This window comes from Anopheles merus, unplaced genomic scaffold, assembly GCF_017562075.2.
Source record: "Anopheles merus strain MAF unplaced genomic scaffold, AmerM5.1 LNR4000026, whole genome shotgun sequence".
In the NCBI taxonomy this organism is placed as follows: Eukaryota; Metazoa; Arthropoda; class Insecta; order Diptera; family Culicidae; genus Anopheles; species Anopheles merus.
The window spans coordinates 156,841-180,252 of record NW_024427606.1 but is presented as its reverse complement, the minus strand read 5'-3'; the positions used below and the strand labels follow the sequence as shown (position 1 = coordinate 180,252).

At 38.6% G+C, this 23,412-nt stretch overlaps 4 protein-coding genes and 1 long non-coding RNA gene across 11 annotated transcripts; 3 read left to right on the top strand and 2 right to left on the bottom strand.

Moving 5' to 3' along the window:
* Positions 1-7,389: 7,389 nt before the first annotated feature.
* LOC121601092 (WW domain-binding protein 4-like) lies at positions 7,390-8,952 on the top strand. The gene is made up of 4 exons (XM_041929902.1): positions 7,390-7,586; positions 7,678-7,750; positions 7,826-8,625; positions 8,700-8,952. Coding segments are annotated over exons 1-4 (1,080 nt in total). The 5' UTR covers positions 7,390-7,584; the 3' UTR covers positions 8,905-8,952.
* Positions 8,953-9,625: 673 nt separating this feature from the next.
* LOC121601093 (probable 39S ribosomal protein L23, mitochondrial) lies at positions 9,626-10,412 on the bottom strand. Its single transcript, XM_041929903.1, has 2 exons — positions 9,953-10,412; positions 9,626-9,879 (listed from the first exon to the last, which is right to left on the bottom strand). The coding sequence occupies exons 1-2, from the start codon at positions 10,244-10,246 to the stop codon at positions 9,718-9,720; spliced, it is 456 nt and encodes a 151-aa protein (XP_041785837.1). The 5' UTR covers positions 10,247-10,412; the 3' UTR covers positions 9,626-9,717.
* A 3,901-nt stretch (positions 10,413-14,313) lies between these two features.
* LOC121601090 lies at positions 14,314-15,133 on the bottom strand. Its single transcript, XR_006005989.1, has 3 exons — positions 14,957-15,133; positions 14,486-14,892; positions 14,314-14,414 (listed from the first exon to the last, which is right to left on the bottom strand). It is a non-coding gene; the product is annotated as an uncharacterized LOC121601090 (long non-coding RNA).
* A 4,233-nt stretch (positions 15,134-19,366) lies between these two features.
* Positions 19,367-20,138, top strand: LOC121601099 (cytochrome b-c1 complex subunit 8-like). Of its 4 annotated transcripts, none has more exons than XM_041929921.1 (3): positions 19,367-19,477; positions 19,671-19,871; positions 19,955-20,138. In XM_041929921.1, the coding sequence occupies exons 2-3, from the start codon at positions 19,718-19,720 to the stop codon at positions 20,047-20,049; spliced, it is 249 nt and encodes an 82-aa protein (XP_041785855.1). In that variant the 5' UTR covers positions 19,367-19,477; positions 19,671-19,717; the 3' UTR covers positions 20,050-20,138. The 4 variants fall into 4 exon arrangements, with proteins under 4 accessions (XP_041785855.1, XP_041785857.1, XP_041785856.1 ...); XM_041929923.1 differs by having other exon boundaries at positions 19,376-19,473; XM_041929922.1 differs by having other exon boundaries at positions 19,433-19,538.
* A 367-nt stretch (positions 20,139-20,505) lies between these two features.
* LOC121601098 (probable tubulin polyglutamylase TTLL1) lies at positions 20,506-23,312 on the top strand. Of its 4 annotated transcripts, XM_041929918.1 has the most exons (6): positions 20,506-20,980; positions 21,281-21,367; positions 21,466-22,027; positions 22,113-22,314; positions 22,385-22,725; positions 22,798-23,312. In XM_041929918.1, exons 2-6 carry the CDS (start codon positions 21,334-21,336, stop codon positions 22,937-22,939), a joined length of 1,281 nt encoding a protein of 426 aa, XP_041785852.1. In that variant the 5' UTR covers positions 20,506-20,980; positions 21,281-21,333; the 3' UTR covers positions 22,940-23,312. The 4 variants fall into 4 exon arrangements, with proteins under 4 accessions (XP_041785852.1, XP_041785850.1, XP_041785851.1 ...); XM_041929916.1 differs by lacking the exon at positions 21,281-21,367 and having other exon boundaries at positions 21,455-22,027; XM_041929917.1 differs by lacking the exon at positions 20,506-20,980 and having other exon boundaries at positions 20,991-21,367.
* The last annotated feature ends 100 nt before the right edge of the window (positions 23,313-23,412 follow it).

Sequence of the window (23,412 nt, the reverse complement as noted above, 5' to 3'; positions counted from 1 at the left end):
GAAAATAATGGAGAAATAGTGGAGGAAAATAATTTTTTAGACCAACAGGAGTCAACTCAAACCCTAGATCAATTTACTCATTAGAGCTAAATGGAGTTGATTATATAAAGATTAGATTGAGCATTGCAAATAATGAAACATCAATATTACTAGTTGATACAGGAGCATCAATTTCTTTATTCAAAGCAAGCAAGTTAAAGAAAAATCATGGCTCAATACGTTCAGATTCAATATCATTAACAGGGATATCTAACACACCAATTTGTTCAAAAGGAAGTACAACATGCACTATATATTTCAACAATCTAGAATTGGAACACGATTTTGTATTAGTTCCAGATGAATTCAACATAGGAGCAGATGGCATATTAGGAAAAGACTTTTACAAACTATACAGATGTTCAATTAATTATCATTTAGAAATGCTTACATTCACGTGTCAGGGTGTAGAAATTCAACACAACATCGAAGAAGATGATGGAAAAGGATTTATTTTACCAATCAGAAGTGAAGTGGTACGTAAAGTATACCTTCCAAACATTACAGAGGATACCATAGTCTTCGCACAAGAAATTCAACCAGGAGTATTTTGTGGTAGCACTATTATTTCAAAGGATAATCAGTTAATTAAATTCATCAATACAAGGCAGAGAAATATTTACATAACAAACGCAGAATTTAAACCCATTACAGAACCATTAGCAAATTATGAAGTGAAACAAGTGAATAACAAAGTAGGAGAAATTAATAATAATAGATTGCAAAATCTATTACAAAAAATTAAAGTAGATAAAATTCCCACTACGGAAATTTATAATTTGAAGAAAATTGTAACTGAATATAACGATATATTTTGCGTAGAGGATGATCCAATTACTACAAATAACTTTTACCCTCAGAAAATTGAATTAAAGGATAATATTCCTACGTATATACCAAATTATAAACAAATATACTCACAGGCTGATGAAATACAAAGTCAGGTAGACAAAATGCTTAAGAATGACATAATTGAACACTCAGTCTCCCCATATAACTCACCTATATTATTGGTTCCAAATAAATCAACGGATGACAACAAAAAATGAAGACTTGTAGTAGATTTCAAGCAGCTGAACAAAAAGGTTATACCAGATAAATTTCCATTGCCAAGAATTGATACAATATTAGATCAGTTAGGGAGAGCAAATATTTTAGTACCCTTGATCTCATGTCAGGATTCCATCAAATACCTTTAGAAAATGATTCAAGAAAATTTACAGCTTTTTCAACCGGATCAGGGCATTACCAATTTAAAGTATGCCGTTCGGTTTAAACATTAGCCCCAACAGCTTTCAACGCATGATGGCTATCGCTATGGCAGGATTAACTCCTGAGCTAGCATTTGTATATATAGACGATATAATCGTTACTGGCTGCAGTGCACGGCAGCACATCAGTAACACAGTTAAGGTTTTTGATAGGTTAAGGTCTTACAATTAAAAATTAAATACAGAAAAATGTTCATTTTTCAAAACAGAAGTTACTTATTTAGGTCATAAGATAACATACAAAGGTATATACCCAGACGATTCTAAGTTTGAAACAATTAGAAACTTTCCCATACCCAAAAATGCAGATGAAGTACGAAGATTCGTTGCATTTTATAATTATTATCGTAAATTTGTACAGAATTTTGCCAAAATTGCTAAACCTTTAAATAACCTAATTAAGAAAAACGTCAAGTTTATTTGGACAGATGAATGCCAAAAAGCATTTAATAGTTTAAAAGAAAGCCTTTTGTCTCCAGCAGTCTTGAAGTATCCGGATTTTACTAAAGAATTCATACTAACAACTGATGCTTCAGATGTCGCATGTGGAGCAGTTCTTTCTCAAATCACAGATGGAAAAGATCACCCAATCGCGTATGCAAGCAAAAGCTTCACGCAAGGAGAAAAGAATAAGCCTATCATAGAAAAGGAACTTTCAGCAATTCACTGGGCAATCAATTATTTCAAACCATACCTATACGGCAGAAAATTCACCGTAAAAACAGATCACAGGCCATTAGTATACCTGTTTGGTATGAAAAACCCAACATCTAAACTAACAAGAATGAGACTAGATTTAGAAGAATTTGATTTTAAAATAGAATTTTTAGCAGGTTAAACCAACGTAGTAGCAGATGCTTTATCCAGATTTATAAATAGTTCTGATGAGCTTAAAGCATCAATTCCTAAAAATAAATCAGATATATCAAATCCTATCTTAATGGTAAATACTAGAGCTATGGTAAAGAAAAACAACGTTGTAGAAAACAAAGAAAACAAAAAGAAAAAGGAAGAAATAATAGAAGAATATAATCCAACAAACATGTATGAAACAGACAGGCCATCTGATACAACTAAAATTATGAAAATGAAATCAAATATTAATGAAAAAGATGAATTTATTGAGCTCGTGATATACAATCACAATTATTACAAAGCGCTGGGAAAATTTAAAATACCCATAACTTCTGCGAAGCAAAGTCAAACACTAGAGTTTGTACTGCATGAGTCATGCCTAATCGCTAGAAAGTATCACAAAAATTTAGCAATTGCATCGAATGACAGATTATTCGAATTTTACTGAATGTCGACCATAAAAGAAATAATTAACAAAATGATAACAGACGTTCACATCGTCGTATTTACACCACCTAGACTGGTAGAAGATACAGAAGAACAGATCAAAATAATGTCCAATTTCCACACAACACCATCAGGAGGTCATATAGGACAATTCAAGCTGTATAGTAAGATAAAGGATAAATTCAAATGGAAAAATATGAAAGCGGATATCATCAAGTATGTAAAAAGTTGTAAAGCATGCGCAACTAATAAGATCTTAAAACATACTAAAGAGGAAACTCTTGTGACGACAACACCCTCTAAACCCTTTAACATCATAACGATTGATACCGTAGGCCCTTTACCAAAAACAGCAAATAATAATCAATACGCAGTTACGATCCAATGCGAATTATCGAAATATATCATAATCATCCCGATTCCAAACAAAGAAGCAAATACTATAGCAAAAGCATTAGCAGAAAATTTTATTCTTACATTTGGAAACTTTTTAGAAATGAGATCAGATCAAGGACTTGAATATAACAATGAAATTTTGGCACAAATATCAAAAATATTACAAATCAAACAAACATTTGCAGCAGCATATCATCCACAAACAATAGGATCTTTAGAGCGAAACCATAGAAGTTTAAATGAATACTTACGAAGTTACACCAATGAGCATCATGATGACTGCGATCAATGGACTAAATTTTACAAATTCGTTTATAACACATCAGTACATAGCACCACTAATTTCACACCTTTTGAATTAATATTTGGAAGAAAAGCTAATTTACCACAAGAATTATACAAAACAAAAGTAGAGCCATTATACAATATAAAACAATACTACAATGAAATGAAGTTTAAATTACAAAAATCACATGAAATTGCAAAACAAAAACTTATTCAAGCAAAATTACAACGTCAAGCAAAATTGAATGAAAATGTAAACAAATTAAACATACGAATAAGAGATTATGTCTATTTAACAAACGAAAATAGAAGAAAATTAGATCCAGCTTATATAGGACCATTTACAGTCGTAGAAATTACAAATACGGACTGCATTATAAAACACAATCAAACAGAAAAAACCACAACAGTACATAAAAACAGATTAAAACATTTTTAGTGAATGCATTATTCACTCTTTCGTATAAACTCAATCGTACATTATTCAAAAAGGGTGGAGATGTAGCATATCTGCTAAACAAAACTTATTGTAAACCACACTATCAACTATAGACTCATTGTAACACACTTCGGAAAGCCAAATCACACTATTGCAACACATTCATTATATTACATCAGCAAATCAATACACACCATAGCAACATACCCAGACCATGCCGTCCATAGAACAAACCATCGAGACACATTTATCGAAAACAACCGAAACGGGCAACATAAGCAATTCAAGCGTTACTGCAGCAAAGTGGACAAACAGAGAACGCATAGCAACTTATTGCTAAAAGCGCAGTGTAGGCAAAGATCGACGAACGCACCCGTTCTTTAGCTAGAACAGTTTATACTTTCCAGAACCTTCGTAAAAACACTAAAAACGCAGCATAGGCACATAATGATAGACACCTCACTCCAATATAATGTATAAATTGCACCTCATATCAATAACCTTTAATTAGGTCAAAAACACATTCCAAAACCAAATGTACGAAACTTATTGAGTACAAATAAAACCAATTCCGACCGTGGCAAGTCAGATTCGTTCGGACTGCCAAGATAGGACGCTTCCTAATACTTCGCCTTCCAACTTATTTCAAGAGTTTAGTTATGTCCCCCTACCCAAGGTAAGGCTTCTAAACTCCAACGTTTCCAGCAAGGGAAACCTCCTAAAGGTTTCTATGATCGCCTGGACGATCAAGTGCTGAAAAATCCGTTGGATCGATGTATTATTCCACCTCGACTCATGTCAGTAAAAACTCATCACCGCTCATCACATTACATGGCGACCGTAACTAACTTCCGAACTTACTACACACACGCACGCGAGCACGCACGCACGCACGCACACACGCCCACACACATGCACGCATGCATGTACGCGTGCACGCACCCGCGAAAGCGCGAACGCAAGCACGAACCCACGAAAGCGCGAATTCGTGGGTCGGCACGGCAAAGATTTCGGCACATTAAAAAAAAATAATTATTGTCACTATACATTGTGCTACATGATGCTTAGAAGCATCTAACATGTTCAAATTAAAAAAAATAGATTAGTGTTAGACGTTCTCCTACGCTTTTTTTAAATAGGCTTCTTCACCCTCAATTGGTACGGGCATCGAATGGTCTCATCAGCAGCGGCACGAAATAAAATAAACCATCAATACACCGATAACACTTTAAATCCCAAAACAGCTTCTCCCGCATCGTCTCAAGGTCACACACAAATTAATCGGCCTCAGCACAATTTTTCGATCGAAAAAATTCGATCGATCCGGCTGTCATTTTGGTGTCATTTGACACTCATTTCGCCGCCAAGGTGTTCATTTTACTGGTCATTTTGAAAACTGGTATACCATGACACTCCCCAGGTGACAACTGTTCTACATTTTTAGCTTAAACTACTTGTGAACAGCTCGATTTAACCCATTGCCTCATATAAACGTTTGAAAACATGGGTGTGTGAGTGAACAACACACGAAGTTTATGTCAGAACTTCGGTAGAAGCCGGGCAAACAGGAAGCTTGCAGTTTCGTCCTCGGTGTACAACAATCAAAACACTGAGTAAGAAGAAATAAACGATCTATCCAGGAGAAGCCGGTCTCATGGTACAGTCGTCAACTCGTACGACTTAACAACATGCCCGTCATGGGTTCAAGCCCCAAATAGACCGTGCCGCCATACGTAGGACTGACTATCCTGCTATGGGGGGAAATCAATAAGTCACTGAAAGCCAACCCCACAAGTGGGTTGGCAGGCCTTGACCGGCATCGGTTGTTGAGCCAAAAGAAGAGATCCAGGAGTATCAGAATAGCAGGGAAGCGCATTGACCAACAAAAAAAGTGAAAGAGTGTTTTACAATATACTTTTTGTTTCATACGGATTGAAAAGTACACATGTTTTTTTTGGGCCGGTAGCTTTTGCACAACGTGATGACAATTCTCAAAATGGCACCAGCAAAAACGCTTCACTCTGACGTTTCAACTGTTATAATAAGCTTAAAGTCGTTGATATCGCCAGCTCTTTAAGCTAACTTTAAGCCTGCTCTTTAAGCTTCCAGCAGCTCGAAAAACGAAAAAATCTACTCGAAAATGTCACTTGGGTCACGAGCAAAATGAACTATGCTACAAAAATTCGATCGTTCCGCTTTGTATGGGGAAAAATCCGCGACGCATTGAGCTGCGGAAATATTCGAATATCAGAATAATTCCATAAATCAAGGTTGATGGTTTTGAAAACCTTATGTAAAAGCAAGTTGCTAAATGTTTTGGTTCTTTTTCAATATTTTGGGTGATAAAAAATAATTTATTAAATATTCAAAAAAATGGTTTGCCTACACTAAATACTGAACTCGACGGGAATCGACTTCATGTAGGATTATGAAAGAAATAGTTATACTGTCAGTTTTACGTGAGCGCCTATCGATTTTTTTCGATCGGAAAATTGTGCTGAGGCCGAATAAATGCTAACACCCACCAATAACAATACACAACCGCAATGCACATATATGAATCAACGCATACACCACAACACCCAATCAGCTGGCGGCGGAAGGCACGGGCAGAAGCGCAAGTAAGGCAAGGCAGGGTGAGGAGGGGGAGAAGAAGCGGACGAGAAAATGAGCGCCAATAATTTTAAATTTTTTTACCGTATTTTTTTTTTTGCTCCGCCGCCATAAATAGTTCGTCCATTTCGCCAACAGATGGCGCTAACCCTGCGCAGGCCTGCGCAGGAATCGCTGAAGTCCCGCGCGGGAGACCATGCAAAATCTGCGCTGGCCAGGGCAGGCTTTGGTACCCCAAATAGCCAGCTCGTACTTTATAGCTGATTTAGGGCAGTTTAACGAGAAATCGTTCCGATGTCGTACTTTGTGGCTGATTAAGAGATAGACGGTACTTTGATTTCGAGCAGATGATACCGCTCCCAACCCTCGCCATGTTTGCCAGGACTATTAGCAACCCTTGCAATGTTTGGCGGGATCTTAAAAGGGAAAAGGGCCCAATATCCGTAGAGTTGGCAACCAGATTTACACACGTAAGTTGGCAACCGGCATACCCGGGTATTCCACACGTTTTGATGTAAAAAATTCACGATTTTCATAGGTAAACAATGCTTTCTATATTTTAATGCTGTAAGCAAGTAATGCCGACCATATATTCTCTTCTATTTCATTTATTCATTAAGTTTTTTCATTTTTTGATAAAAATAACGTTCAAATTGAAATTTGGAATCGCTTGATTTTGACTCGAAAATAAGCACAATACGAAAAGAGGAAGAAGAGAAACGTCATTCTCCATACAAAATGTATGGAATACCCGGGTATGCTGGTTGCCAACTTACGTGGTAAAGTTAAAAAAAATTCAAAATGAAATACTTACAGGCTGTTTAAAATTACAACTTATGCACCAAAAAATCATAAATTAAAAGTTGGGAGGCTACGGAAAATTTCAGGTCAATAAAAGCAATGAATCAAAAGTTATTGCAGTTCGAAGCTGAAAAAAATACCCGGGTATCCGGTTGCCAACTTAAAGGATATTCTAGCAGAAAATACTACTCGAAATCTCGTGATGTTTAGCGGGTCAAGCAAGGCCGCAAACTACTCGAAAACATTTTTCGAGGTGTAAAATTATAATGTTTACCTAAATTGATTGATAGCTTCGGAAGTCGCATAAGGTTTAATTTGCTTGTTTGTTGTCATAGTTGATGCTTTTTTTGCAAATACAGAGTTGCACCTCTACACAGCCTGAACAATACACGCAATTTTACATCTATAACCTCTTCAGAAAGCCGGAACAGATCTAAAATGTATGTAACATGGTTTACAGACTCGTTTCGACAAAATCTAAACAAATCCATTTCTTCTCTTTTGTGCTATGCGTTAATTTTTTCTTTCAAGGGCTGACTACTGGAAATCGAATGATCGCAAGTACTGCGACTTTTGCAAGTGTTGGATAGCCGACAATAAATCCGTCAGTGTTAATGTGCACTTCAATACGACAAGCAAGGCCAAAAATTATTTATCTGCATTATCTATATTTTTACAGAGTGTTCAGTTCCACGAGAATGGAAAACGACATCAGATGAACGTACAAAAGCGTATTTCAGAGATAAGTCGAAATAGCTACAAAGCTCAGCAGGAGCAGAACAAAATCGATGCAGATTTGAAGAAAATGAATGATGCTGCCATGAAGGCTTACATGCAAGATATTAGCGCTGGAGCTGATATAAGTTCGCGGGAGTTATACGAAAAGCAAAAACTCGAACAAGTGCAAGAAGCGTGCGGTCAAATCAGCCCTCGTCCTGGACCGTCTGTAAGCAGCTCTGGAAACGCTGACAGCAGACCTGCGAAAGCGAAAAAAGCACGGGAAGCGGATCCATTGTATCTGCCAGGCGCAGAGAGCGAAGAAGATACAGAAAATGGCAAGGGAAAGACATTATCTAAGAAACGACACATCGAAAATATTGCACAAGTCGGTAATGGATCGATGTGGGTGGAAGCTGAGACTGATGAAGGGTTTCCCTACTATTGGAACGTGAAAACAGGCGAATCCATCTGGGAAACTCCAAAAGAGGGTTTTATGAAGAAGGAGGAGTATGAAACGCTATCAAAAGTTGCATGGCAAAAGCAAAAGGAAATCGCAGAACATGAGGCAAAGTACGAGTTAGAAAATGCTGATGAAATCGCAGCAAGGCTTCGACGCGAAAACATGGCACAGATTTTTAAGCACAACCGTAAAATTAAAGAAGAATTAGATAAAAATATCGATCATGGCGAAGTAGCAGTTACTGCACAAATTGAACAATCGAAAAATCCTTACGGAAACTGGGAATCAGTTGAAGTCAAGTAAGTCACCTTACGATTTTGTTTTTGTGTGTTATTCACTTCATTCTACTTATTCGATTATTATCACAATACAGGAAAGAACGTTCGATTGACCTGCAATTACCGGTTATCCCTACCCCATTGTATGTTCCAAGTGCAATGCCAGAAAAAATGGAACCAAAATTCAAAGAAAGAGTTATCGATCACATACCACAAGAAGTCAAAGCAACTGTAAGCGACACGTTTATAAAGAAAAGGAAAGTTCAACGAAATGCTCGCACACGTTTAGATGCAGACTAGACAATGGATATAGAACTGAATATAAACAATTGTCTCATTCGCACACTACTCTAGAATGCGTTTCGCTTCTTTCACACACATGCCTTACATTGAGTCGAACACAGGTACATATTTTATCCTCGCTATTGTATGCCGCCATTTTCAGTTGTACAGTTGACAGCAGTTGCAGCAGAAGAGCGTTCCCTCGCTGGTTCTTCTAAAATATCCAGTCTTAATCTGTTATTGGAATAGCACTCGAATCATAAGAACAGTGATGTTGCGAAACAAACCGTCGATGCTGAAAAAAAATGCGCCAATGGACAACACGCGAACGGATCCAATATTTACACAGGAGGATCGTGAAGCCGAAGCACGCCGCCTAGCAGCATGCATATGTGCGCGTGGAAAAACAACTATACAGTGTTTGCGATGCGGTAACCTTTGTTTCGGCCGAAAGTTCCGGCCCTGTCCATCTCATCCTAAAGTATGTAGCATATGGGGAGGTTAGTCAATTTGATTATTCCAAAATAATTGGAAGGATATCGTATTTTTTCAGATCGTATTTCTGTATGATATTCGGGCATGTTCGGTGTGTCAGGGAACGTTGAAACACTTGGAGGAGCTCCCAATCGATTTTGAGACCTACCAGAAGTTAATGCGAGTGGGGCCGGCACGTTCATCACCTTAAACATCGCTTCGTTTGATTAATCTAGTACCGAATTCATATTGACGAACAACTACATGAAGTAATAAAATTAGTTTTATTAGTTTTGAACTAACATAACTTGCTGGCATAGTTCGGTTGCTAATCTGATAATTCCTAAGTGCTGGTTACTAAATAGAAAACCAACCAGGCGTACCGGGTCGATCTTTGTTTTTATCTAGAAACTTCTTGTGGTTTTTCTTGGCGTCTTCCAGCGATTTTTTATCATTTTCTATCTTCTGCTTTGCGTCCGTTGGGAAAATGTCCGGGAAAGTAAATTGCTTGGTTCTTGGCTTGAAAAGATATATAAAAAAAACTAGGTTATTAATGGTTACTGAGTTAATCGGTACGAATAATGAAACACACCAAAGTGACATAGGCGTATTTGGTATCCTCCTCCTTAGTGATGTATCCCAAAACCAAATCTCTTTTCGTGCCACCCAATGCAATCCGCGTACGAACATTTACCACAGGAACATTGTATATTTTTTCCAAGTAGTGTTTCACATCATGCCGGGTCATTTCCATGGAACAGGCAAACTGCACAACATTTGCGGGCTGCTCATTCGCGGGTCGTACTAGCTTCAGCCAGAAGTTAGGTAAAAATACCCGCAGTTGCGGATTGCCTCGTTGATAAATCGGATACCATCGGGTCGACATTATTTAAAGTTCTGATCGTAATAATAGTGAGTTTTTTTTTATATTTCTGACGATTGAATAACACCATTCGTAAACATGCGTAAATGGTATATGTCAACTGATTCTACACATCGTCTATTCTGCGAAACTCGCAAACAAAGTTTGATAGCTCTTTCACACCGGATGAATGTGATAATTCGAGCGTTCGACGAACGTAGCTCAGTCCGGCTGTAGCTCAATATACTGAAATAGGTACGATCTTTCTACGCATTTGCGCTATTTGGGATGTGTTTCGACAAGTTTCATCTAATCATGACCTATATACCTTTCTAACTTTCCAAGCAAAATCTATATGAATGGTCGTGTGGTCAGATACTTAGGTAAAAAAAACACCAACGACCATTACTCAAATCTCACTTCCCAAATAGCCAGAATTGCTTAAGCAGCTCATTTTGGCACGCTAAAGATCGCTGCTCTAATTCGCCTTTTGCAGTAGATAAACAGCATCAAAGTTCTAGGTGGGTCTTTCAAACAGCGCCTAAGCAGCTTCCTTATGCCACGATGCCAGGGATTATTTTTCTTTGTGTTTTATTTTCAAGCAAGCGTCATTGATGAAATAAACAACAAGATTTGTTTCGTTTAAACACATATGTATATTTTTAAATCCTTTGTATTGATGAATAACACAAAATTTTAAACAATTTACTGATAATTCACAATCACTTCACTCAATATTCATTCTTCAAATAACGAATCTAACTTGTGCAGCAGCAATGAGATTATTGCCGGCGTCCGTCTTTGACACTTTGACAAGAGCCACCTTGTACCGATGTCATGCATTAAAAAGCTATAAAGTTCCACCAAGTTCGATACACACTCTTAACAAGCCTTAAAGTTCTATCATGAACCCTACACATAGTGCTAATCAGCCGCAAAGTTCCAAAGAGTACCATGTGCCTGTTAAAAAGCTCCATAGTTCCGCAAAGTACCGTCTATCTCTTAATCAGCCACAAAGTACGACATCGGAACGATTTTTCGTTAAACAGCCCTAAATCAGCTATAAAGTACGAGCTGGCTATTTGGGATTTTTCAACTGACATACCAGCAATAATCGAAAGAGCCGACGGATTTCGGCCGTTTTTTTTTAACCGAGGTCGTGAAATATTTTTAAGTGTGTGGTATATTCCGTATAGGTTGAGAGCTTGAGTCGTTTAGAACCCGTTTAGTGGTCGTTTAGTGGATTTGTGGCACTTTTGTATACTTTCACTGCAAAATTGTGTTTTGTGACATTTTTTACCGCATTTGTGCAGAATTTAATGTTTTTAGTTACCCTACCGAAAAGTGGTAAAGTTACCCTATTCACATTGATAAAAACATTTTCTGATTCATATTTACACTGTCGCAAATAGGAACACAGCATGCTGAAAATAGAAACAAACTGCCAAAAATAGGATATTGAATACAGTAGAACGTCGATTATCCGGGCAGCTCGGGACCGGACGGTTGCCGGTTAATCGATTTGCACGGATAATCGTCCAAGAAATGTCAAATTCATGTAAAAATTATAAAATTCACTAGTTTTATGATTAATTCCCATTGAATTAATCGATTAATAGTTAGCAGAATATTATTTTAATCAATAACTACAGATTTAACAACTGTTCATGAACAAAAATGAATTTTGTAAAATACCATTAGACACTACAGAGCTGCACAAAAAACTGGTTGCCCACTTGACTATCGCTGCAAATTTTCGCCGTATATTTGAACAGCTGTCACATTTATGCGCACGGTTAAGCCGCCCGCCGGTTAATCCGCCGGTTAATCGTTAATACGGATAATCGACGTTCTACTGTATTTATATTTTGAAAATATATTATTTTAAAAATATTTTGTGCATTTTTACTAATATTTCTAAAAAAATGGATTCGAAATAGTAAATAAAAAATAGCGTTAGGCCGCAAATACACGACGCGCGTTTCCGCGGGCGCGTTTAAACGCGTATAACAGTTCCGCAGAGATATCCAGCTGAGCATCTCTGCGTTTCCGCCAAGGATAATGTATTAAGAAGGTTGATTTTTATCGCTTTTGCTGGGCGACATTGTGGGGGATATCTGTCACTCTCTGCATACAAATTTCATTACCCCGCACCAGCCCTCCCGATTTTAATACTGGAGTCCCAGGAAGAGATATGTCAAGTCGAGAAATGTCATTTTGCTCTGAACAACTTCACCTTGTCATTTATAACACCTTGGTTTCCGCTGTAGCGCGTTCGAATGACATTTCATTTATATGGCTGGATTGTTATACGCGTTTCCGCGCCCGCGGAAACGCGTATAACAATCCAGCCATAGAAATGAAATGTCATTCGAACGCGCTACCGCGGAAACGCAGAGATGCTCAGCTGGATATCTCTGCGGAACTGTTATACGCGTTTAAACGCGCCCGCGGAAACGCGCGTCGTGTATTTGCGGCCTTACATACTAAAATAGTTTATCAATCAAAATAATATCACTACAGCAATTATCCGCAGTACGCGATACTCGATATACGCGAATTCGCATTACGTGATTCCTCTAAATTTGACAACTCCATGCGTTTTTGCAAATATTTTAATTATTTGAAATATTTTATGTTCTTTTTGAATTTCCTTTATGTTCTAAATGCATTATGCATTGAATTTGTGCAAAATATACCTGTTTTATAACAAAAAACTTTAATGCAAAACTCTGTACCGATATATTTCAATCCTGGTACCGGTAGTGTAAACTATTCTTCCATAGGAATCCGCTATACGTGAAAACTCGAGATACGCTATTGCGCTCGGTCCCGTACGATAGCGTATATCGGATAGTGACTGTATCATGAAAAATACAAATTCAAGGTGTATGAGCAGTTTTTGTTACAGAAGTTTCACACAAGCCTGCCGAAAACTGGCGCAGTTACCCTTTCCGTTGAAATAGACATAGAGCGGAAACGTCGCGCGCAACAAAAAATAGCTCAAAATTACACTCCGCGTAGCTCAAAGTAGCTCATTTGGCCCAGGCAACCTACATGTTTTTTTAACATTAAATATGAGTTAAAATGTGTTCCAATCTATTTTTTTGCGTGTGGCATTAATCTGGCTCGTAAAAAAACTTGATAATTAGATTATTTCCGATGAAGTAAAATGTCGCGCGAGGCGAGTAGCTCTATTTGCAAAATTGAGCTAATTTTTGTCGCGCGAGACATCGTCGCGCGCGAACTTGATGCTCTATGTCTATTTGAACGGTTAAGTCAAAGGACGAATTGTCAAAATGGTCTGGATACCACCACCTGATCTCAGTCCGATAATACACGAAGCGCAAGGTGGAATGTACAATAAGGTGTAGTCAAGGTGGAATGTATAAAGAGGTGTAGTCAAGGACCGTAAAGATATCAGGTCAAGTAATAAGCCCGTTTTGACAGCTAGGTGGAAGAAGAATCGGCGAAGAAAACTGACAGTTAGTTTTCCGCGTTCGGCGAACGCGAAAAGCGCTATAACTACACCTCATTATACATTCCACCTTGGGTGTAGTTATAGCGCTTTTGGCGATCCCCCCCCTGGGCTCCGCTTTTGACAGATGGTTTTCCGCTTGCATATGTATTGATGGATTGTTTACGTTTTGCATGGTCAATATTTGGTGGAGATCAATTTGGGTGAATATTTTAGTTTATTAGAACACAGCCCGTGATTTAAAATGGAAATTTTCCTTCGAGAACTAGAAGCGTTCGACAAACGCAGAAAACTAACTGTCAGTTTTCTTCGTCGATTCTTCTTCCACCTAGCTGTCAAAACGGGCTTATAACTTGACCTGATATCTTTACGGTCCTTGCCCTATCCACATTATTTCACTTTTCATACAAATTATATGATAAAGAGAAGGAGAAAGAGATGAATATGAGGGTCACCGAGAAGAGCACTTGTGAAGGAAGAGTAGTGGTTGAGCCGGGGAGTAAATATTGAACGGTCCTGTTGTAACAATTATAATTAGGAAATAAACTATAAGTATATTTGTGCTTATGCATAGTCGTTATTTAAGTTATTGTCCACGGTTCCATGTCGGTTCGTTGCAGTCGTCATATTCGAGACGATCGTCTATGCTGCCACTGTTGCCGTTCCAGTTCAAAGAAAACAAATATTCATTCCGTTCTGGCTGCAGCCTTATTCCTGTGGGGGAAGATAATTCATGTCACCTTGGGTGTAGCTTAAGCAGTGTTTTAGTAAGGACGAGGCCATACCACACAAGCTTCTACTTTATCATCATCTCAGCACCGCAATTTCGAAGGAGGGATACGCATCATCACCGCTGCCGCAAGTTCGTCAGCGCCGTCGCGGTCCTAGCTCGGGTCAAGTGCAATAGCGGAACGAAGGTGATGCCGGTAGCATTTTTTGCACCACATCATCACAGGTTCCCTGACCAACATCGTCAAAAGGGTGTCATCACATCGATACTCTTTCACTGAATTGTTCCGTGTCCGTTCCAATCCGAATAAAGGACGAGCTGTTATGCGCGAAGCGACATGGGATCTGGCCACTTCTCATACGAGGGGCAGCATCTGGGACAGCACAATAACCCAGTTTGAACACTGTTGCTGCTGGACGGCATGAACTCTCGTCCACTGAAGCTGCGACTGCAATACCAAACCTGTAGAACAATTTAAACTGATGAGACAATCCGACGATATCCAGGGCATGTAAGCAAAATTGACTTAGCATTAACCAATCCAACATAGAAGTCATATTCTATAAATGATATAACTAGTTAGCATGAAGAATAATTGTAGCAGTAATTTCGTCTTCTGTAAACTTATTTATGTTGCTCGTGCCAAGCAACAGCTGGTCGGCATCTATTTTGACAGAAAAGTTGTAAACAAGGTATCCATAATGGTGACCCTCTCAAACGCTCGTAACCTGTATAGAGTCTAATAACCTTGCGTTAACCAATGGTTTCCGCACACAAAGCAACGCAAATAGCAAAGATTTCTTTGTAACTACGTGCAATTTGTGTTTCTATTGATTTCATTGAAAAAAATAGATGTATTAACAAAAGATTTGATGATTTGTTTATGCACAAAATTTAAAATCATGTGAATAAGAGTTCTAATCTCACGTAGATTGTCCATGCGGCTCGTAGATAATGAGGAATTAATGTGAAAATTTAAAAAAAAATATTAGTTTTATTTAGTTTTTATTAACAAAAATGTCGAAAACACAATGAATTATAGAATAAATTCGTGGAATAACACAAAATAACACACTTTAATTGATGTTTTAATGTTAAATAAGAACTCAAAAAGTCCAAAATATATTTTAAGGAATATTTATTCGAAAATGGAGTAGATCAATTAAATGAACAAATTTAATAAATGTAAACAATGTTTGAATCCTGGGAACCTTACGTCAAGTGGCGAATTGTCAAAATGCACTAGAGTCCACCACCTGATATTTTGAAATCCACCATGACCTTGCCCCAAAAGACCCTTTTCCACCACCTGATCTACCTGATGCACCTTGGTACGGATTACATTATATGTCACAACCAAGGTGGATTAAAAATACCAGATGGTGGAAAAGGACCTTTTTGGGGGTCGCTTAGTTGAGGGACTTTACGTCATTTTAACCGTAGAGTTGGCAACCAGATTTACACACGTAAGCTGGCAACCGGCATACCCGGGTATTCCACACGTTTTGATGTAAAAAAATCACGATTTTCATAGGTAAACAATGCTTTCTATATTTTAATGCTGTAAGCAAGTAATGCCGACCATATATTCTCTTCTATTTCATTTATTCATTAAGTTTTTTCATTTTTTTTGATAAAAATAACGGTCAAATTGAAATTTTGAATCGCTTCAATTTGACTCGAAAATAAGCACAATACGAAAAGAGGAAGAAGAGAAACGTCATTCTCCATACAAAATGTATGGAATACCCGGGTATGCTGGTTGCCAACTTACGTGGTAAAGTTAAAAAAAATTCAAAATAAAATACTTACAGGCTGTTTAAAATTACAACTTATGCACCAAAAAATCATAAATTAAAAGTTGGGAGGCTACCGAAAATTTCAGGTCAATAAAAGCAATGAATCAAAAGTTATTGCAGTTCGAAGCTGAAAAAAAATACCCGGGTATGCGGTAGCCAACTTAAAGGTTAAAACCGTTATCCATTAGTTTCCGCACACAAAGTATAGCAAATAGATCAGATTTCTTTGTTACTACATGCATTTTTGTGTGTCTATTGGTTTTAACGAAAACATGAGACAAAATAACAAAAGATTTTTTTATTTGTTTCGTCACGAAATGTAAACTCATGTGAGTAAGAGTTACAATCTCACTTAAATTGTCAATTTTTCTCGTAGATAATGAGGAATAAATGTTAAAATAGGAACTATAAATGATTTCTGAGTTTTTTTCTCTAACATGTCGAAAACACAATGAATTATAGAACGAATTAACGGAATAACACAAAATAACACACTTCAATCTATGTTTAATGTTAAATAAGTACAGGTGGTCCCCGAGATACACGGTACCCAAGTAGCCAGAATTGCTTAAGCAGCTCATTTTGGCATGCTGAAGATCGCTGCTCTAATTCGCCTTTTGCAGTGGATAAACAGCATCAAAGTTCTATGTGGGTCTTTCAAACAGCGCCTAAGCAGCTTCCTTATGCCGCGATGCCAGGGATTATTTTTCTTTGTGTTTTATTTTCTAGCAAGCGTCATCGATGAAATAAACAACAAGATTTGTTTCGTTCAAACACATATGTGTTGTGTCCGCACAAAACAAACATAGTAGATGGAGGGCACGTTGTACGGCACAAACAGAATATATATTTAACAACTAATCTTTGGTATGGGTAATACAATAAACACGGGTAATAAATAAGATACACAACACAATGCGGGGAGAGGACGACTGGTCCTGATCGCGCCGCGATCCTCACTGAGGACGTCACAGGATGACAGCCCTGCTGTCAACAGTGAGGCCCGTGTCTGTGCTCCATCGCATGCGATTTTATAGCACGTGCTGTCAAACGCTTTTTCGTATAATATTGCGATTATTTGGATGATTTTAATAATATAACGATTATGAAAAATTAAGTTGAGATTGTTCCTACAAAACACCACACATTTAGTTTGACAGATAAAATCGGATGCGGCGTCCGACGAAATCAAAATTTTTGATTTCGTCGTACGACGAAATCGCACGTCCGACGTTATCTGTCATATCCCATATAAAATTTTAACAGGCCTTCCGATAAAATCGCATCCGATGGAGCACAGACACGGGCCTGAGCCCTCAGGATGAGGCAGTGGTCTGTCCACAACATCTCCCCGTTTTAATTAGGCCGGTATGGCTTAAGCCGACGCAGCGGTTTTAATATAAATAAAACCGGCGTGGCAAGCGTACGGCTCATGGGACGCTATGTAACAGGGGAGAGTGCAGACCGGCCCCCATGCCATACGCTCAAATGGTATGAGCGTTGCGGGCTGCAACAGGGGGCAGCCGATGTGCCGCGCTCGCTCGTTCCGTTGCAGCCGCTGTGGTGTTGTTGTTGTTGTTGTTGGTGTTGTTGCGTTGTTGCTGGTGTTGTTGTTGATGGTGCAACAGTAGCGGATAATCCTGCCGCTGTCGATGGCTGTTACACCTGACGCCGATGATGATGAGGCAGCTCTCCCGGATACTGGTGCCGATGGGGCGTCACTGTGCGGCTGAGCAGGGGGCGGCCGTGGTGCCGCGCGCGCTTCGACCGCTCAGCCGGAACCGCTGCACAGGGGCGACCGTGATGTCGCTCCCGGTGAACTGCTGTGCAGGGCGCGCAGGATGATGATGACGTTGACTATGATGATGAGGGTACACAGGGGGCGACCGTGATGCCGCGCACGACGACTGTAACCCGGGACACATACGATGTTGCTGCACAGGGGCGACAGGGGTGTCGCCGTCGAGATGCACCTGTGCAGCTAAAGCGCCGGCCATGAAGATACACAGGGGGCAGCCGATATGCCTCAGCACTGTGCCTGCTCACTGGGCTCGACGATGATGCTGGTGCAGCAAGGGCGGCCGTGATACCGCGCACGACAACACTGCACCAGTGTGTCCGTTGACGCTGCAGCGGGTGGTGGTGATGCCGTGTTTCGTCGGCCCAAAGCGGAATGTCCCCTCGCCTTAGCCGGAATACGCTGCAGCCGAGTGAGGATCCCTTCGGGGCTTCGCGCAAGCCCCGAGCGTGCTCATCCTGCGCGATGGCGGTTGCGCGATGGTAGAACCGCGATGGTGGTCTCCGTGTTGCGTCGGTTCGTTGTAGGATCCCCCCCTACGCGAGGAGGATCCCATCCTCGTCGCCACTGTTGTGTCCCCACAAATGAAACATAGTAGACGGTGGTGTACGGCACAAACAGAATATGTGTTTTATTCCTATCTTTGGTATGGGTACGATAAACACAGGTAATAAATAATATACACAACACAATGCGGGGAGAGGACGACTGGTCCTGCTCGCGCCGCGATCCTCACTGAGGACGTCACAGGATGACAGCCCTGCTGTCAACAGTGAGCCCTCACTATGAGGCAGCGGTCTGTCCACAACAAGTTACATAAATTGATTGCATAGCAATTAGATGAACTGACACTAATACACCGCCATGTCTTCCCGACTGTCGGGGCAATCATTTCAATCTATGTGGCTTTATAAGAATATTAAGAGCTAGAAAACTTTTGAAAATGGATTCTATAAATATAACTACATGCATTGCTATACATATCATTACAAAATTAGCGACTAATCGAAACCAAAATCCTTTATTGTATGTATTACCTACACGGGTGGGTGGTTTCAGAAGTAAGGGGTAAAAGTTGATTTTATTTTTTAAAGCACATTTAAAAAAATAGAAAAATTCTGAATTTGTTACCACTTTTTTAAAACATGTTTCTCTAGGCATTCTAATTTATTTGGATCGATTCGATAATCCAATAAAAAGTTATAATAAAAAGAATAAGCAAAACATACCCGGGCAGGTGGTTATACAAATGAAGGTTAACCGGCAACCGTCCGGTCCCTAGCTGCCTGGATAATCGACGCTCTACTGTAAAAGTAAACAACGTTTGAATCCTGGGGACCTTATGTCAAGTGACGAATTGTCAAAATGCTCTAGATTCCATCACCTGATATTTTTAATCCACCTTGGACACAACCATCACCATACGTACTAGAACAGATTAAGATTGTAGGTTCGTGAAATTCTTTTCACAAAATATAGGTTTACACAATATTACCAAATCAATCGAGAGGGTAATCACTCAAAACATGGCTCTCTATTCCAACTTGAGAAAATTTTAGTTCGTCTGTAAACTCTGCTGCAGAAATCGCGGTATCATATTTTTCTTAGTTACATAATGGGCGTTTGTGTTTTCTACATTTCAGCATACTTATTGGTGTTTTGGGTGGTTTAAGACCGGCAACTCTACAACATGGGTCACGGATTTGGTGAACTTGCTAAGGTACGTGGAATTGTCACGCACAAGATTTCACCCTTTGAGCAGCGAGCCTTTGCGAATGTCATTAGCAAAGGTGTCCCGAACACTCTCCGTCGAATCCGTTCCCAGGTTTTCATCGTGGCTCCTCGTAAGTTTTTTGTATCAAATTATGTTTAATGAATAGGATCACCGTGAAATACCAATTTAATGTTCGTTTTTTTATGTATTCAGCATTCGTCATGGGATACATGGTTTACAACTATATCGAAAATTTGCACACCCAGATGAATCGCAAGAATCCGGCAGAGTTTGAGAACGATTCTTAAGCTAAATATCTAGGTGATGCTATAGCATATTTGGAAAATATGTCACATGAAGGCATGATAGCAACATAATAAACATATTTCAAATGTGATCAGATTGTTGAAATGCGTTATGAGAAACCAGTTCAGTAAAATGGTGTAATAATAATATCGTGTAAAATTAGTAAACACTAGCTTGCTTTTATATTCAGGAGGAACTGTAAAAAAAGCCGCTTTGTATTGGTTGTGAAAAATTCGCGATGTTAATCGTTAGAATTATTTATCATTTCATCCTATCATGTATATTAGTCACGACTACAGCACGAAAGGGTTATAAATTATATATTTTTTTATTTACGCAATAATTAAATCCTGTTCCATTTGCCGTTGTGGTGTTAGTACCACGGATTTAAATTTTTGAGATTTTAATTTGATAAGGATTGTATAATTTAACATGTTGTAAATTTGTACAATAAGAATTTATTATGAAGGAACTCAAGTTATCCCAAGTTGAAGTTCACTTGACTAGATACAAATTGCTGTTGTAACTATGGCGACTGAAATGCTTCCTGTTATTTACTTGCGTATTGATTTTATTCGATTTGATACGTTTAACTTGGTCGCGTATCAAATAACGCCAAGCTGCTGTTCTTATAGCACAGCACAACATTTTGCTTTTATAACTTATGTTTTTTTGATTCTCATTTCACTTGAGATCTGCCGTTTTGTACTAAAACATAATGAAATCTATTGCGTATGGTGCGTATTGTGGCCAAGAATAATGTTTAGTTTATTAATTTTTAAAAGAAGCTTGCTGATCTTTAAGATTTTTGGATTTCGTGAAGGTAGATATAAATCGAAACGTATTTTTATGAAAGCGTAAGTAATGAAGTATAAGTGAGATGTCGATGGAACCGAAAAGAGTGTCAACGAACCTCGCTACGATGTATGGCAGGTAAGCCAAAACTTAGTTCTACTTATTGGTTTCTGAACGTATTTAGAATAGTGTTTGATGATTTGATGTCATGGCTTGTGTAAAATAACTGGCAGTCAGTTTTTTCTATTGCTTTTTGCAATGTGTTTGTTAAGTAGGCCTGACGAGTGAACGATATGGGTTAACGTACATACATAAATCAATAGGGTGAAAGGGACACAACCATATTCATAAAAAGAGCAGTTTAGTATTGATTCGATATGAACCACTTTTGTGCACAGCTTTCTTGCCAAAAATATCATTCTCCTTTTTACTATCTAGTAGGGTATAACACCTATCACCCACAGTACAGTATCAGTTGTAATGAAGAGTAGATGGAAGGAAACAAATATCAGCGAAAAATGAGAGGTTTGTGTGATTTGTTACTTAACGTTTTGTTGATCATTTTTAATCTCTCCTTAATTTCGATGGATCACGACCGCTAACATATGCTAGGCTTGCCACAGGTCACGATCGGATGAAAATCTGTTTCTGCACCGATCTCGATAAATCGGTTCTGATAAGCAATTTTGAAAAGCGCGGCTGGGTACAAGTTACGGCGGATGACGATTGGAATTTCTACTGGGCTGGAACTGGCACCTGTCGCAATATATTCAGCGTTGACAGTGGATACCGTATGCACGATAATCAGCTTATTAATCACTTTCCGAACCATTACGAGTTATCAAGGAAAGATTTACTGGTGAAGAATATAAAACGCTATCGGAAGGACCTTGAACGAGATGGGAATCCGTTGGCAGAAAAAACTGAAGCAAACATTCCCGGTGGCTCAAAATATTTGTATTTAGATTTCATACCGATCACGTTTGTCCTGCCAGCTGACTATAACATGTTTGTGGAAGAGTACAGAAAAAATCCTCAAAGTACATGGATTATGAAACCGTGCGGTAAGTCACAAGGTGCTGGCATTTTCTTAATCAATAAATTGTCCAAATTGAAACGCTGGTCGAGAGAAGCAAAAACGTCATTTCATCCTCAAATCGGCAAAGAGAGCTACGTTATTTCAAGGTAGTAAAAGAAGGCAAAAAGAGAGTGGAATTAAAAGAATCCTAATTTAATAATTATTTTTTACTATACTCTATTTTTACTCTAGGTATATCGAGAACCCGCTGTTAATTGGTGGCAAAAAATTTGATCTTCGATTGTACGTTCTTGTGACATCATTTCGTCCGCTGAAAGCATACTTGTTTCGTTTGGGATTCTGCCGCTTTTGTACGGTAAAATACGACACAAGTGTTACGGAATTGGACAACATGTACGTACACTTGACTAACGTCAGTGTGCAGAAACATGGTGTAAGTGTCAATGAATCATTATTTATTATGGAGTTTAACAAACATGATTAATTTTAATAAACTGTTAAAGGGTGAATATAACAACCATCATGGAGGCAAGTGGAGTGTACAAAACTTGCGTCTCTATCTTGAGGGTACGCGTGGTAAGGAAGTAACGGATAAGTTATTTGGGTCCATCACTTGGCTCATAGTACACTCCTTAAAGGCAGTATCAAGTGTTATGGCCAGTGATAGGCACTGCTTCGAATGCTACGGTTACGATATCATCATAGACAATACATTGAAACCGTGGCTTGTCGAAGTGAACGCTTCACCGTCACTGACTTCAACTACTGCCAACGATCGGATACTCAAATACAAGCTAATAGACAACATTCTCAGCATTGTATTGCCACCGGATGGAGTACCTGAGTAAGTAAAGCAAATTTATTAAATGCTGGATCAATTGTAATAAAAAAAGGTTTGTCTTGAATTGGCTTTCAGTGTCCGTTGGAGCAAAATTCCCAGCCCAGACATGTTGGGAAACTTTGATCTTCTCATAGACGAGGAAATAGCGGCACAGGATGATAGTATACATAACAGTAATAATGGTAAACACCGCTCCAATAGTAATAGATGGAAATAATTGTACGAAAAATAAAATGAATGTCTTAAATACTGGTGTTAACAACACGAAGAAAATTTGCAATTGATTATGGAGTGTTGCGACGAACTCGTTCGTGTTCCCGTAATAGTTAATACCTTAAAATGAAAACGAAAAGTCATGAACTAAAAACGAGCTACATTCTCAAACGGTTGAATTGTCTTAAATAATAGTATTAAAATTGAAACACGTATGATATATTCCTTCGTTTATTTGTTCTATCGTTCGGGCTTTGTGTTTAATGTTTTTTTGTTTTATGTTGTACGAATGTGTTTTAGTTTTAACATGCACAAATTTTTAATATATTTCCGAGGTTCTTTTGTATTATGTAGCACAATCAGCCATTTTTAATTCATTAGTCTTTCCTAATAGTTGTTGCTTTCGCTGTAATTATATAATTGATTTTCTAGTTTCGATTGTATGTTGACTTTTGTTTCCTTATGAGCGACTATAGT